Genomic DNA, 15,023 nt, shown 5'->3' on the forward strand with positions numbered 1-15,023 from the left:
GCAAACACACCTTTGAACAACACGCAGGGTGAAAGGTGGCAGTGTCCTCGCTGAATCCAGACCTTTTTTCAGCGCTGCCGTACCTCGGTTTTTCCTTTTTTTGAAGGGAAAGCACGTTCATACCGACCTCCTTAAGAAGTTTAGACTGAAAGAGGCTGTTTTTGAAAAACTGGAGCCCTTCAGCTGAATCCCATATGTTATTTTTGGCAGACGGGAGCTGTCTGCCTGGCCGGGGCTGATGTTGGGGATATTAAACTGATGGAACACCACACTCTTGATCCCTCTTTTTTTTTTTTGTGAGGGTAGTGTTTATGTACCAACTGGCTGAGCGTCTTGTCAGACACCTGCCATTGTCTCTTGGGATATTGAATAACGCCGAGTTATAGGTGACAAAGAATTCTTCAGATATCTGATATCTTTTTCCAGATTTCAAGCCTCTTCGGTGGGAGTGTATCTGGCTGTCTTTGACTTCAAGAAGCTGATGCCAGATCACGATCCGCAAAGCATTTTATCTCTGCAAACTTCCAAGTAACTTGTCGGGGTTTCTTTTCTCTGTCTTTTTTTCCTCTGTTTTTGGGAACTCTCGACTGAAATGAGTGTTATAAAAGCAACCTCCCTGATTCACTGAGATCCTGCCTCCAGCATGCAGAATAGCAAGGTGCTTTCAGTCTGCGTGTGTTTTGTATAATAATAATGACCGACAACGCGTCCAAACAGGATGTACAAATTAGAGTTTTGCACTCATGAAATCGGGGCTCCTCAACCTTGTTTACCTTTGAAAAATGATCATTTCTGTCTGCTTGACATGTAGCAGGTTTTTCCATCCATTGTTAAGCCCTTGATCGAAAGTGAATCAAACATCGCTGAAGAGCTTCTCTGAAAGGAAGAAAGGCTGAAAGATGAGACAAGAGAAGGCTCTCAACCTGCCACCAAGAAACAAAGTACAACAAAACAAATAAAAGGGCTGCTTATGTCCTAAATCAAGTTCTGCTCCCATTTTAATGCTCTGAAACCGTTAGTTGACCTGGGAATGAGTGATTAATGACAGAGGAAGCTGTGTTGACCCCTCTGACCCTGTGTAGGACTGAGGGTTACTGTGTTGTCTTTAAAGGTGTTTAAGTGTGTCTTCAGACTGTTCAGTATGTACGGCCGCTCCTGCCCAGGCGCTAACCTGGCAATCTAAAACCCTCCTGTGACCGTACGAGCGGAAACCGGTTTATCTAACGGCCGTATGATCATTTAGTCATATCTGTCCTTGCAGAGGAGCCCTTCAGGGAGTCAGATTAGAAAGACGTCTCCATTTCCCCGTACGTTTGGGAATGGGGTGCACCTTCAACCAAAGATATAAAGGCCATGCACTTCGCATTTTCCCAGTGGGCATTAGAGGAAGAAAACGATCACAGACGGAAATGTTCATCCCGCTCGTTGAGTTGGGCGTTTACCAGGTTCTGCAGCTTATGAAAGTCTCCGACCTCCGAGGCCCGGAGTGGTTTCCCAGTACGATCCTATCTTTAGCTTTGATATGGTGCCAGTGTTTTCTCGTCTCCTGCCTGATGAAATACATTGTCAATCCCTGAAATACTCTTGGGGAAAAGGCAGTCACATTACAAAAAGCTTCCAAACGAAAAATCACACGGAACAGTCCACTCGCTCTTACAAGGACACATAATAGTCACCCGTCGTCTTAAGCCACCGACCTGCTGCAGGTGAAATTCTGACAGTTGCTGGCCTGGCAGAAGAAGATCAGGTTTTCCTGGTGCGTGGTATGATTTGATTGAAGGCCCTTGGGCAAGCGAGTCAAAGCCTCCTCTGGTGGAATTCATCCGGTCTTGGTGAAATGATGATGCTGTATGGATGTATTTATGCGTGGATCTGATCTCGTCAGCATCAGAAGTCGTCTAGCTGCTCAGTCCAGTCAAATCAATTCAGCCACGACACACTGAAGGAATTTCTGTCCATGTTTTGCGATCACGAAGAGATTTTTCCCTCAAATAAGCTCTCAGGCACGGAAGTTAAGCTGCTCTTGTTGTTTGGTAGTTTTTAGCCGTGAAGCTGGGATGTTGCAACTTTTTATGGGATTGAGACTTGAGCAAAAACGTCTAAATACAACAACAATGCAGTGTCTTCCAAAGGTTGAATCTTTGAAGTACAGTGAAGAAAACAGCACCAGCATAATCCCTTCAGTGTTATTTGATACACGGTAGTCTTAACGAACATCATCTCAGCTGTTTTGTGTTGTTAATCATCTCATGGTAGCGATGCACCCGACTCCAGGAAAACCAGCAACATGGCGATGAGCCGCGTCACAGCAAGGTTTCATGACGCTGTACAGTAGGTCCAACGCCAGGTTGATTCAGAGGTACTGGTGACCAAATAACCTGAAACCGAGTCTGGATACAAACCGGAGCGCCCCAAGACCAAGACTTTAATTAGCAAAGACATCAAAGTGATCTGGAGACCAGAGAACATTTCTTGAGCAATGAGTTTCAGAGATGGGCTGCACATGCATGTCTTCCACTTTTTTTTTTTTTTTTTTTTTTTTTTTTTTGTAACTCTATGATTGAAAACTGATTAAATCAAATCCCGATCCTTGGATTAGCTTGAGCATGCTGGGTGATTGAGCTTCGTAATCCTTGGAAATCTAAGGTACTCTGTTGGGATCCACCACAGTGAGTCTTGGCACTGACTGGATCGAATCAACAATTTCTGTTTTGTTTTGTTTTTTTCTTTTAATAGTTTCAAAACTGTCAATTGCCTGAAAAAATATATATATACATATATATATATAGATATATATAATTATTTTATATATATATATATACATACATATATATATATATATATAAATATATATATATATATATATATATATATATATATATATATATATATATAAATACATGGAAATGAATCATGTTTAACTAGTCAGGATCTCACTGTAGTTTCTCGAAAGAGTTAAAATCTTATTCTGGTTCCTTGGCCTCCATGTTTGCGGATTTTGACGCATAGGGATATATTGAAACAGCTCCTTGAGAAATAAAGTTATGCTTCATTAAATGGCCCTTGGTGCGTGAGTCGGAGGAGAGATGGAGATGGCTCTGTCATGATATTTGAAATGGATCGTCATTTCTGAGTTCACTGGAGATCTTTTTCACGTGGAAGGGAATGACCAACTGCTCGACCAGGAGGGAGAAAATCTTTTTCTCTTTATTTCAGTGAAAGTGACCTAGAAAATGATCCCGTCCCCCTTCCCTGTAGTGCTGTTCAGTCGTTTGTCCTTGTGTTTTATCGCCACAGAGGCCAAAGACAAATGCAACTGTTCAATAATAATAGTAACATCATGGCGACGGCCTGCAGCTGAGAATGCTGCGATCCGGCCGCGGTGGCTGCAGACGAGCCGCCAATGGAATCGGTTTTCAAACGTGTGCTCATTATTTTGGTGTCCGGGAGATCTCGGATTCTTTTGAAGAAGGAACGATGTGCCTCGGTGGTTGAAGTCGTTTGAATGTGAGGATTGCAGAGGCGTGTGATATGTCTACATGTCAAAACAGACTTTAAATAAATTTTATGGAACCGTGAAATTTCGACTCCATCGTAAATTTTAGTGTCAAAGGTTTTTTTGCTTTATTTGTTTTTTGTCGTCTCATGATTTGTCGTCACATGAAAAACCTGGGCCACTTAGAAGGGTGGAGTCATAAATGCACAAGGTTTGTCCTCAATGTTTATCAGTAAAAATGAATTAAATCAGCGATGCCACTTTTTGAAAGGTTGAGTATGAGCGTTAACCTTTGACCTTGCTGATACCAGGATAGACTCTGTCTTTCACTCTGATGACACTGGGAAGATTTCCTTTCAAGTGCAGGATGTTGCAGCATATAAAAAAGTTTGCTGAAAGTGCAGAGGATATGTGCTGTATTTCAAATAAGTATATAAGAAAAGAGCGGTGGAGATAAATAAGCTGCCGTGCGTCATGCTGACGCCTGGCTCTCGTTATGAACGCCGTGCGGTGACGTCGGGCTTTACTGTTGGCTCTGGCCTGTCTGAAGGAGGAAGATGGCATTTCGTGGCTGGATTTAGAAACCAAACATAACTTCTATCCAATTATCTGTCTGCCAGCTTATCTGCACAGATGCAAAAAATCCCACCTTCACCTCAAGAGACACATCAGTGGTTGAGTACCTGCTCCTTTATTACCAGAGCAAAGAGTCTTCATCCTGTCTGCAGCAGAAAACTGGTCCTAAAACGACCTCTTATATCCTCAAAGTCTAAAATGTACTGAATACAACATCTGAATGATTTAACAAGATCATATTACAAGTTAATAGTTTTCAATGAAGTTGCGTAAGCGCACATTTAAAAAAATGTTATCATCATACGAAAAAAAAACATGGAGCACAAATCGCAAACTAGTTAGAACTCTGTATTTACAGTTTTAGTTAATGTGAGAAATCGACCATATCAGTAGATCGTTGTCATTGCAGACAGAGATGAACTACAGAGAGGCCGCAGTAGCTGGAACCAGAGGATGAAAAAACAAAATTTAGAAAGCAATGGAGAGCACCTCCCAGCAGGGGGCACCAAAGACTCATGCGGCTCCATTTTAAGATATAAAACAGTTTTTTCTTATAGTTAGGTGAATCTGTTTGGAATTCAGCCGTCACGAAATGACTCATTCCCAACATTTCAACTTGAAACAGGTCATTTTGGTGTTTCCATTGTAGAAAAGTTTCATGTTTACATGGCAACGTTCTGAAAACGACGTCTATTTCCATTTCAACAGCAGAAACACAGAAAACACTGTTAACATGCAGGCCCACCAGGTGGTGCTGTAATGAAACCACACACACATATGTCCTGCAGAGGACAATACACTCTAAACATTAACAATGGAGAACACGGAGAGCAAGGAACAAGACGACAACGGTCTCGGAGTCCATGTTGACGAAGTCCTCCCAGGAAACATGTCCCTCGAGCCTCCTGAAGTTGTGACCGAGCTCAAACTTTAAGGATATGGATATGTGGATGTGGGCTGGTGAAGTGCAAACAATTAACAACATAAAAAAAAAAAGGTCAAAAGTCAATTTCGGAGCTCTGTTCCCTTTTCCACAATCTCATTTAGCTAATTGAACTGTTTTCTCAGCACCACATGTAAATGTTCTCACTCGGTCTGAATCAGGGAGCATGTCTTTACACAGCTCGACTATTCCATCATTGGCATGTTGGAAAATGTGCTTAGTGACAATATTCTGAGTAAACAAATCCTCTGCTTTTACAGTCAGGTCAAACTAAACGTTGTCCAGAGGAGGATTCTTGTTGCTGCTGCTGGGCGAGGTATTCTAGCAGGTTCTGACCAAGAACCTGATCACCTCCATCAGAACTGAACACAGATGTCAGGAGTTTGTTTTCTGCCTTTTACTGGGCCGTGTGTTTGTGCTCATTGCACCTGCTCCTGTCCTCTGGTGTCAACCAGGTGGTTTCTCCAATCAGGCGTTTTTACGTCGACAATTCTAATCCTTTAGGTCCTCTGGATCCATACAGATCCAGAGGATGAAGTTTGTTGCTTGGATTGTTTATATCCAGCTGTATCCTGGTTGCATGAGAAGAACCTTTGGTCTTTGCAGAAAGTGTTCTCTTCCACTAACCGCCGTTTGTCCGCGCAGGCCGGGATGATCCGCACCGACTCGGACGAGTACTTCATCGAGCCGCTGGAGAAAGGCACTCAGGACCTGGAGGACCAGGGCCGGGTCCACGTGGTTTACCGCAGGTCGGCCCTGCTGCAGGCCCCCCCTGAGGTTTCGGTGGATTACCAGCAACAAGGTAGGAGCTCCCCTGATCCGAGGTCAGCGACAAGCCGCTAGTCCTCGGATTTCATTTGCACAGCTGTCGAACTCGTCGTCTGTTTTCACTGCTGAACCCCTTTATTGAAGCCCTCCTCTGAACGCAGCAGTTATAAACGGGTGAGTTTGTGAGTTGACCTCCACAGCCTCTTAAGTCTCATTAGCAGCCGCTTTTAAAAACAGCAGCAGCAGAAACAGGTAAAGCCCCAAAGGGTATTTTTCAATAAAACATCAATAAAACATGAGAATCCAATGAGCCTGTGTGACCCACACACAAAAACACTTTGGACCAAAGAGACTGAAAACTGGTCTTTATGTCGAAGAAAATATTCTGAAAACATCAAGGGGAAATCATTGGCGATGCAAATGGCTGTGGCTGTGTGCTGTGAATATCCAGTTTATTTTATTTATATCAAACAAATTTAGCTGCTGAGGGGAAGCAGGAGAGTCAGGATGACTCTAATGAGGAATAAACTTGAGTGCTTCCTGTCCACGAGGAGTAGAAGATGTCCGTGTGTTTTGTATTTTTATTTGTTGAATTGCTGCACAGCTTGATTTGAACATTTAAAGAGACAATTTGTTTACACTTTTGGACTAATGCAAACATCTTCAGCCTTTTCTTTGGAGCCACAGCGAGCGTTCGATGCCTGGTGTCGACACAGCTGAAACGCTGACGCTCACCCAGACGCGCACGCCGCTCGCTCGCGCTCCTCACTGAGGGTTGCATTTCCTTTGACATTTCTGCAGCGGGTAGGCAGCCAGTGGAGGTAATTCACCCTGATTGCTGTTATGGAAATGATTTTCTCTGAGCAGACTGAATTTTTAAGGGAGGAATTCAACCCAGAGGAAGAGCGGAGTGTCGTCGGCCCATCTCAATATTGTTTTCTGTCTTTCATCTCCTCTGCCTGCGGCAAACTTGTTGATTGCTGCTTGAATATTTATTTACTGAAAGTTTGGGGATGACTTCCAAAGGGATGTTTAGAGCGATCTGGCACTAGTTTGCATTCACATGTTCTTTGTTTAAAGCACTTCAGCATCTTGAATTGATGAACATTGATTGTGGGATGAGGAGGATTGCTGCCGTAGCTTCATGTGTCCAACTAAAACAGAAAAAGGTTAAATGTTACAGAGAACAGCAGACATTACATGTGTCACTTTTTGTGCATCTGACTCAAGCATTTTAACTAATGGTTGCAAAAAGTGAGCAAAACTCAAGGACGACTTTATAATCGTAGCAACACAAACCAGTGTCGCATCCAGATGTGCCTTGTGCACTTTAACTTGACCCACTAAAGATTCACACATATTAATTTCTAGCACTTTTTCCCCCAATGTGGTGGAAAATAATAATCATAATTAAAAAAAAAATATATATATATATACATGTATATATATATATATATATATATACACACACACACATATATATATATATATATATATATATATATATATATATATATATATATATATATATATATATATATGTGTGTATGTATATATATGTATGTATATAGATATATAGATAGATAGATAGATAGATATATTAGATCTACATCACCAATTCTTTCCTTACTACACTCGGTCTTTTACCTCCAGGCTTTGCTTGCAGACAGACATTCTACCTTGAACCTCATTAGGTTTTTATCAAGTGCCTCAGCTTGCATAGCAATGTGTCAATTATTCCAGCCTTTTGAGGCCAGGTCAATAATTTATCCTGGATTTTTCCTATTCTCCCATCCCAGCACTCATTTTTCTTTCATTTGCGCTGCACTTGTTTAACAGTTCGCATTGACTCGTCGTCTTGGCGATATTAACGGTGCCATACTGAGAGCGACTGAGCCCGGAGGCGTCTGTGGGATTAAAATGGACTGAATGCATCGCTGCTCTGTCAAATGTTTCATTTAAACGACAAACGCATTTTTAATAAAACACAATTCTCCAAATATGATCTAAAATAAGTGGCTGGGTGCTATGTGAGGATTTAAATAGGACAGGTGGAACAGTGCAGGCCGAATTCAGGCTCAGAACCAAAGTTCAAATGTATTAACTTTTGCAAATGTTTCTTTTCTTCTGACTTTACCCTCCTTTTCACACACCTGTATTTAGTATCCGTCTGGCAGCCTGACAGATGTTAACTCTGCTGCGTTGTGCTGGGACCAGCTGGTCTGTGACAGTTATTGTATTACAGTCAGGCTTTAATGTGCTTTTATGGCATTATATCACAGCAGATGGCGTCTGGACGGGGCTCTTCCACACACTCCGTTATTACACTGCGGCGGCGTGCCGTGCGTATATCAGGCTTCGATCTGCACGACCAGAAAATGTCAGCTGCTGAAGCAAAATAGAGAAAAGAGACCTGCTAATGAGTCTCACTCTGAGACAGCTGTTGATATCAGATCAGAAGGCCCGAGGTTTAAATACGTAGACAACTTGTTTGCATTACGCTCCATTTCTGAAAAGTGTCACATTTACACAAAAAGTGGGCGGAGCTAACGTGGCGTCCCCCACAGTGTTCTGAAATCCCGTTTTGGCGCATACAGCAGGACGCGTCCATACTGAACTCGGTAAACCAGATGTAAATGTGATTGGTCAAGCCTGTCACATGACAACATCACATGGACAGAGGAGGAGCTGTGATTGGCTGATTTATACTGAACTTTTAACTCCTAAAATAACACAATTGATATGAAAATGGAGTCTGGTCAAGACGACACGGTTGTAGAAGCTAGTGACAGAGACCAGAACATGTTCTGAAAACAGGTACTTTATATGTTTATTTGGACTCTGAAATTCCATATTTTTGAATTAGTTCCAATAGGAGTCTTTTGAAATTAACGTAATTGTCCCCTTATGGAATTTCTGTGGAATTACAGCTTTTCTGCACTTCTGTATTGGCCTCACTTTTCACCAGCAGAGGTTGGCGCCTGATTTGTGCGGAGACGGAGTCGGACTGTTTTCACAAAGGTGCATTTCACGCCATTTCTATGGAGTCAAAGTGTTGTTAAAAAGATAAGTTTCCCCCAATTTCCATAGACACAGAGTCAGCGTTTTCAAAAAGTTTCACCTTGGGAGTTATTTTCAAAAAGCTGTGTATTTCCATGGTGCTGAGCATCATGGTCACACAAGCAGACTGCCTAAACTTTTTCCGTTTTTACCTGAAACCCTTAGGGTTTGTAAATGGGAAACATAAGCATGCACTAAAGATGACCTGTTGCAGAGAAATTGTATTTTTTTTTTTTAGATCAGTTGACCTTAATGTGATGTATTTTGAACCACTAGGGCTGCCGTAGTGCAGACGGACCGTATCGTGGTGATATTCAGAGGAAGTTAAACCAGAACTCCTGATGGCATGTAGAACATTTCTGGACCGTAGTGTGTGTTAATATCGTGGATCAAGGAATCCAGGCTGCGGTTTAGCAGTGAAACTGTCTGTTTTCAGCATCTTGCTCTGCTTCCTTGCGGCATTCGGAGGTAATAGACTCGCTGGACGGCATCGGTGCAGCATTTGAACATTTTCAGACCCCGACCGTCGAACTTCGAGCCCTTCAACCTCATCTGCTTCCTCGTCCTTCTAAGTGTCTGCAGCTAAAATGCCTTCTGCAATAAGTGTAATGATTAAAAAGTGAAGTGCTTCCCCCCCTCCGGCTCCTCTGAGGTCTCCGTGTCCGAACGGGGACCAGGTGGGTCCTCAGGGTTTCAGAGGTACTCTGCTTCAAAACTGCAGCGCCTGAGGCCACGTTTGACTGCTGCCCCTCCGAACAGGTGCTCTGTGTGTGTGTGTGTGTGGTCCACACCTCCATTTCTACTCCTCCTCTGCGCATTTCATCAGGAATGTGCCTGAAAATCGATGCTATGGTCTAAACTGTGCTGACGCTGCGTTCGGCTCCCGGGAAGACAGATTCGCCCGAGGAGGTAAACAATAGAAAAATAAAAAGTAGTGCTGAATCAGTGTGTGCAGGAAATGATCTGAGCTGACAGTGTTCCATCACGTGAGGAAACGGTCCCACTCTGACTGCTGAACAAATCCTCTGCAGGGAACCGGGTTTCAATCTTCCCTCAACATCAGGAAGAAAAGCGACGATGCCTCTCAAAGGACACCTTCAAACTGGAAATTCTTCTGAACGATTCCTCTTAGCACGCATAAAAAAAAAAAAAAAAAATAGACAAAATGTGCAATCCGAATGACCTTAGATTTGAAGGTAAGAAATGGACAGACGGGACCAGGACGATGCTGTGCTGTGCGCCCTGCCGCCGGTGAGGCGGTTGGAGGCGACGCAGCGTCGTCATGGTGACGGTGGTTCACGTATCTTAGTCCTCATTCAGTTCTTTTCATTGTTCCTCACTTCTGGATACGAATTCTTTAAGTTTTGAAGTTGCTGTGAAGTGGTAATCAGTTATGACTAAAGGAAATCTAATGATGGTGATTAAAGTTGTCAACCAGCGCGAGTAATCCCATGATGCACTTGTGATAATTGCATTCCTGATAAAGCTCAGTAGGTCGAGTGTTTCAGCGTTTTATGGTAATGGATTCATTTTCATGAAGTCGAGCAGCTGTGTGACTGTTTTGGTTTTTATTATTTAAAACCCGCTGGTTCCCAGTGTGGATCACAAAGCACGAAGACGTTGTGCTCAGGGAACATAGTAGAATGTCGTCCCTGTTGGAATCCTTTCATCGCACTGTATTGAAGAATCACGAAAAGTTGAATTCGATATGGAACAACGATCGAGACCTGAGAACTCTGCTCTGGGTCTGAAGTAGAGAACATGCTGTAATTCTGTTTCAGAATAAAAGAGAGAAATGGATCTCAACATCCGCGAACAATAATATCTTATTAAAAAAATAATTGGAGTCTGGTTTTCAGCCAGACTGCTGTCAGGTATTACGAGCCACGATATGAAAATCCATTTGAAATAATTAATTTAATTAGTGTTGCGAGGAGAAGAAGCAGCTTTTGGGAGTGTTTGTTGCGTCGTCGACCCAGTGGAGCAGCGAGCAGCGTGTCTGCAATCTGTTCATTTCTTTTTAAAGGTTCCATTCATGAGCCCAGAATACAAACTAATCCAGACATCTCAACCGCCAATTACAGTCATGGAAATGTGTTTTGTTGGACGTGCAAAGTATCAAGTCTTAATTGAATAGTAATGTTAATTTCTGTATTAATGGATTTATTTCAGAGTTGAAACTCCTTATCTGACCAGCAGCAGACTAACATTCAGCTCTTTGATGGTTTTCCTCTGAGAGCCTGTGAATTCGAGTAATTGGTGGAAAACAAAATGCAGTGATTGCGTGTATCACACGGCGCTGCGATGTGCAGCTTTAATAACTGCGAGCGGCACAGTGTGAATCTGGAGCCTAAAGAAAACCCGGCGGACTCCCTGCTGCGACGCCGTCTTTGACCGCGCCGCTTTCAGGTTATGAATCATCACAGAAGGGCTTAGCCAGGTAAACAAGCCCGTCCAGCTCAGAAACAACAACCGTTCTGTTGACATCTAAAGCCTCAAACGATTTCAGGTGAAGCATCGCTTCTACTTTCAAGCAGATTAATGTTTGCAGCCTTAAGAAAATCTGTTTGACGGCGTTGGCAGCCGCGCCGCCTTAAGCACAGGCTTTATGTGCTGCTGGATCGCCAGGTGGTTAATGTAGAACAATCCATTGATTCCCGATGCAGCACAGGAACAAAAGACGACACGACGTCTCAACGCACAGCTCTTCCTCCAGAGCGTAAAGGGACATACGTCGCGGTAATAGTAATCCCTGGCACCTCAGTGGCGTAGTGAGAAATACCATATATTGGCGGATTGAACTGTAATCCGCTTGTTAGCTCGCTGTGAATGGGTTCATACCAGAATGCGTCGATCTTTTAAAGAGTAAACCAATTCAACAGATCGGCGGGAGCATGATCAGAAATACCGATGCTTTGCTGGCACGGTGTGTTTTTCTGGAGCGTGTGGCTGAAGCATCAGTGTTCCTGCCGGATCGGGTCTGCTCCTCATCTGCCTCTCAGGCCTGATCGGCTCGGAGGAGATCTTTGAGGAATAATAGATCAGAATACTAAACAGAAAGGTGACATTAAAAGCGCAACACACGCTGTCAGTTTAATGCATTTCTTCCAGATGTCTGGGAACAGTCACGCAATGATAACAGCTGCTCGTTTGCGGGTGCTGTAACCAAAAACAAACACTGACCAGAGAGGAAGTAAAGCCTGATGAAGAAGAAAGCCAGCTCATTGATTGGTCTGAACTAAAAGCTAATGGCTAGCAGCTAGCCTCAAGCATCTGAACATCTATCCATAAGTGGCTGTTCTTCCTCACCATTCACTCTGTTAGCTTCACTTGTTGACTACCAAAATGCATTGCGCTCCACGCCATGTCCTCTCGCTACATCTTACCTAAAGTTTGCTTGCAAGTGAAATGAGACCCACGTTTTCAGAAGGACCAGTGTTCACTTGTTTGGCCCAGATCAGAGTCAGGGGAGCTTTAACATGTGACCAAATGAAGCAGACCTTCCCAGAAAGTCCCTGAAGTGGACTCTGGTCCAGATCAAACAGGACTGCTGTGAAGGCGCCCTGAGAGCTTCAGCCAGTTCCTCCAGCACGGCCCACTGGTCTGCTTTAGGTACTGTTTCCCTCTTCGCGTGGCTGCTGGATCAGACAGTGTTGCAGCTGGCAGCCATCTCTCTTCTATCGGATCAACGATCATGTAAATGGCGCTGCTCCACCTGGTGGAGACATCTTGGATAAGTTGATTCGCTGCGGTCCCCATCTGTTTCTGTGCCGCCAGGACGCTGTTGGAGCCGTCGTCAGAGACGTCAGTGATGAAATGACAGTTGGCGACAGGCCTCATCAGCTGTCAGGGCAATCTTCTTCTTATTCAGTCTAAGAGCATTTTTACTGTCACTGACTTCAGTCTCATACTTTTCTTCAATCAGTTTTGCAAATTGAGTTCTGGATGAAAGGCGTGGACCATGAGCCTGAAGCCTTCATCCTGAACCATGGACATTGATCTCATGTCCACGACTATCATGTTGAGGGTGCTCTGTGTCAGGGCATCAACCATTTGGAGGGTGCTTGAACCTCCTTCATGACAAACTCATCCTCATGCCTTTGCTTAACACAGAGGGGATTAAACAAAGAGCTTTATTACTTCATAAATTGAAGATTAAATTCAATGTTTATTCCAGTTAAATACCTGAAACAAATTATCACAGATCTCTTATAGCTTAAATATCAAATTAATAAGATGCTCCAAATCACATGCTTGATAAATGGAATCATCTTATAATTCAGTATAAACGCTCTCTGTGTCTCAGGGGTTTCAGGTTTTCGTGCGTGGCTGTCGTACGATGGAACGGGGCTTCACACATTTTAACATGTTTCACTTCTTAATTATCAGTCAAATGTTCCAAAACTTTGGAAGGTTTGGATCAAAGCTCTCCAGTCTAGTTGTCACTTTGTTCTGCCATAATTTGTGCGTTCTTCTTCTCTGTGTCTTTGCGTGACATAAACAGAGTGACACTGCCCCCAGCACTTCCTGTACTGAACTGCAGAGACGGATAAGCACGGAGCGGCTGGTGTGTGAATTCATCATACGGCAGTTTACAGCAAAAACAACAACATGACACATCAACACTTACATTTCCATGTAGATGAATTTTGGAAGTGATCGCAACCCGAGTGCCTCGGCTCCTTGAATTCTTTTTTCCTTGAATCTTTGTTTCGGTTTCTTCATTCCCCGGTTTCTTCATTTCTTGGCTCATTGAATCCTTAAATCTTCCTTGTTTTGTTCTAAAAATAACAACTCATTGAATTGTTTGATTGTTCTGTCCGGCTCCCGTATCGCAGTGTCATCATCGTCTTTCTTTCAGACAGGAAGTTGCTCAGATAACTTTACCATTCTGTTGCTTCAGTTCAAAATCAAATAAAACTGATCAGTTTGGTTTGAAAGAAAAAAAGAAAACCCTTTGTCACATCACTTAAATACATTTCACACAATCATTTAATTATCAGCTTCATGGTTTTAAGTCTTCTCCAGAAAGAAGCCCTGGCCTTCCCCGCAGCCGACTGTGGAAGATCTAATGCCTCCAGCCTCGCTGTCTGAGTTTACTGTGATTGGGCTTCTTGCTTTGAGGCGGTGAGCTTTCATTTATTGTGTCCTGTGACTGGAAGATTGCAGGCTTGGTTTTCCAGACTCGGTCCGGGTGATGACCGAGGATGAGCAATTCCTTCGATTTTCTTAACAGCCATTGCTGCGAGGCGGCCGCTGCCTGGGGAGGAATCGCCAACGCCGGTGAAATCTGCCGCTTCTCGCATGTGACGTCTCCCTGGTTTGATGGGGAGCTGCCTCAGGCTGCTTTGGTTTCCCATATTTTGACACCCAGTTCTTAAAAAGTGGCAGTTTCCCCTGAATCTTGTTGATTTGATTTTGTGACCTTTTATGAGTTCATCACTGAGGTGTCGAGTGTGCTGAGGAGTCGGCGTCGGCCGGACGAGGCAGCCGTTCGTCACGCGGCTTGTTAATTCCACTGTCCGGACTGTGAGCCTCACCAGGAAGGATTCAGAGTGCGATGCTGGTTTTCCTGCAGGCAGCTGGAGATGAGTGAACATCTGCTGTGAAGAGGTTTCACAGGAAGTGAGAAGGAGATGTAAGAAGTGTCTGTTTGGTCCTGCTTGTTCCGACACCTCCTGCTTCCTGTTGCGAGCTGTGAGAGGTGAACCGCAGGCAGCTGATGGAAAGGCTTCTTCATAGACAACACGATTTTTTTTTTAACTTGGAAAGTAAAACTTAGAAACACACTCACCGGAGGGTTGACAGGTGATGGTTTGAGTCCTCAGCGACGCATTGTGTCTCTTGTAATTCAGAAAGATCTGTTTTCATTTTCTGTGAGAGGAAATGTAAAGAGCGCTTTAACAATAGACGTCTAATGACAGCTGGGGGGATCTGTGTGTCTGCGTTCGTGTATGAGAATAAATAAGAATTTCGAGACATAAAAGGCTGCTGTGTGATGGAGGGCAGGTGAGGACGTGTTGGAGGAGTTGAGCTGTACCAAACAGGAAAACATCTTCTGTTTTCAACAGTAACTTTCCTTTGTCCCACTGGAGCTCATTCTCTTCTTTCTTTCTACATTCAGAGTTTTGCAAATAGAAAACTCTCTGTCTTCTGTGAAAATCCAGACTGACCACAGCC

The 15,023-nt window shown here is 43.5% G+C and overlaps 1 protein-coding gene across 1 annotated transcript in view; it reads left to right on the plus strand.

Moving 5' to 3' along the window:
• adamts3 (ADAM metallopeptidase with thrombospondin type 1 motif, 3) overlaps positions 1-15,023 on the plus strand; it is a 128,668-nt gene that overhangs the window by 23,865 nt on the left and 89,780 nt on the right. The window contains exon 4 of the mRNA XM_030105563.1: positions 5,661-5,817. Within this exon, the coding sequence (XP_029961423.1) occupies positions 5,661-5,817 (157 nt within the window). The remainder of the gene's footprint in view (positions 1-5,660; positions 5,818-15,023) is intronic.

Source organism: Salarias fasciatus, chromosome 12, assembly GCF_902148845.1.
Source record: "Salarias fasciatus chromosome 12, fSalaFa1.1, whole genome shotgun sequence".
In the NCBI taxonomy this organism is placed as follows: Eukaryota; Metazoa; Chordata; class Actinopteri; order Blenniiformes; family Blenniidae; genus Salarias; species Salarias fasciatus.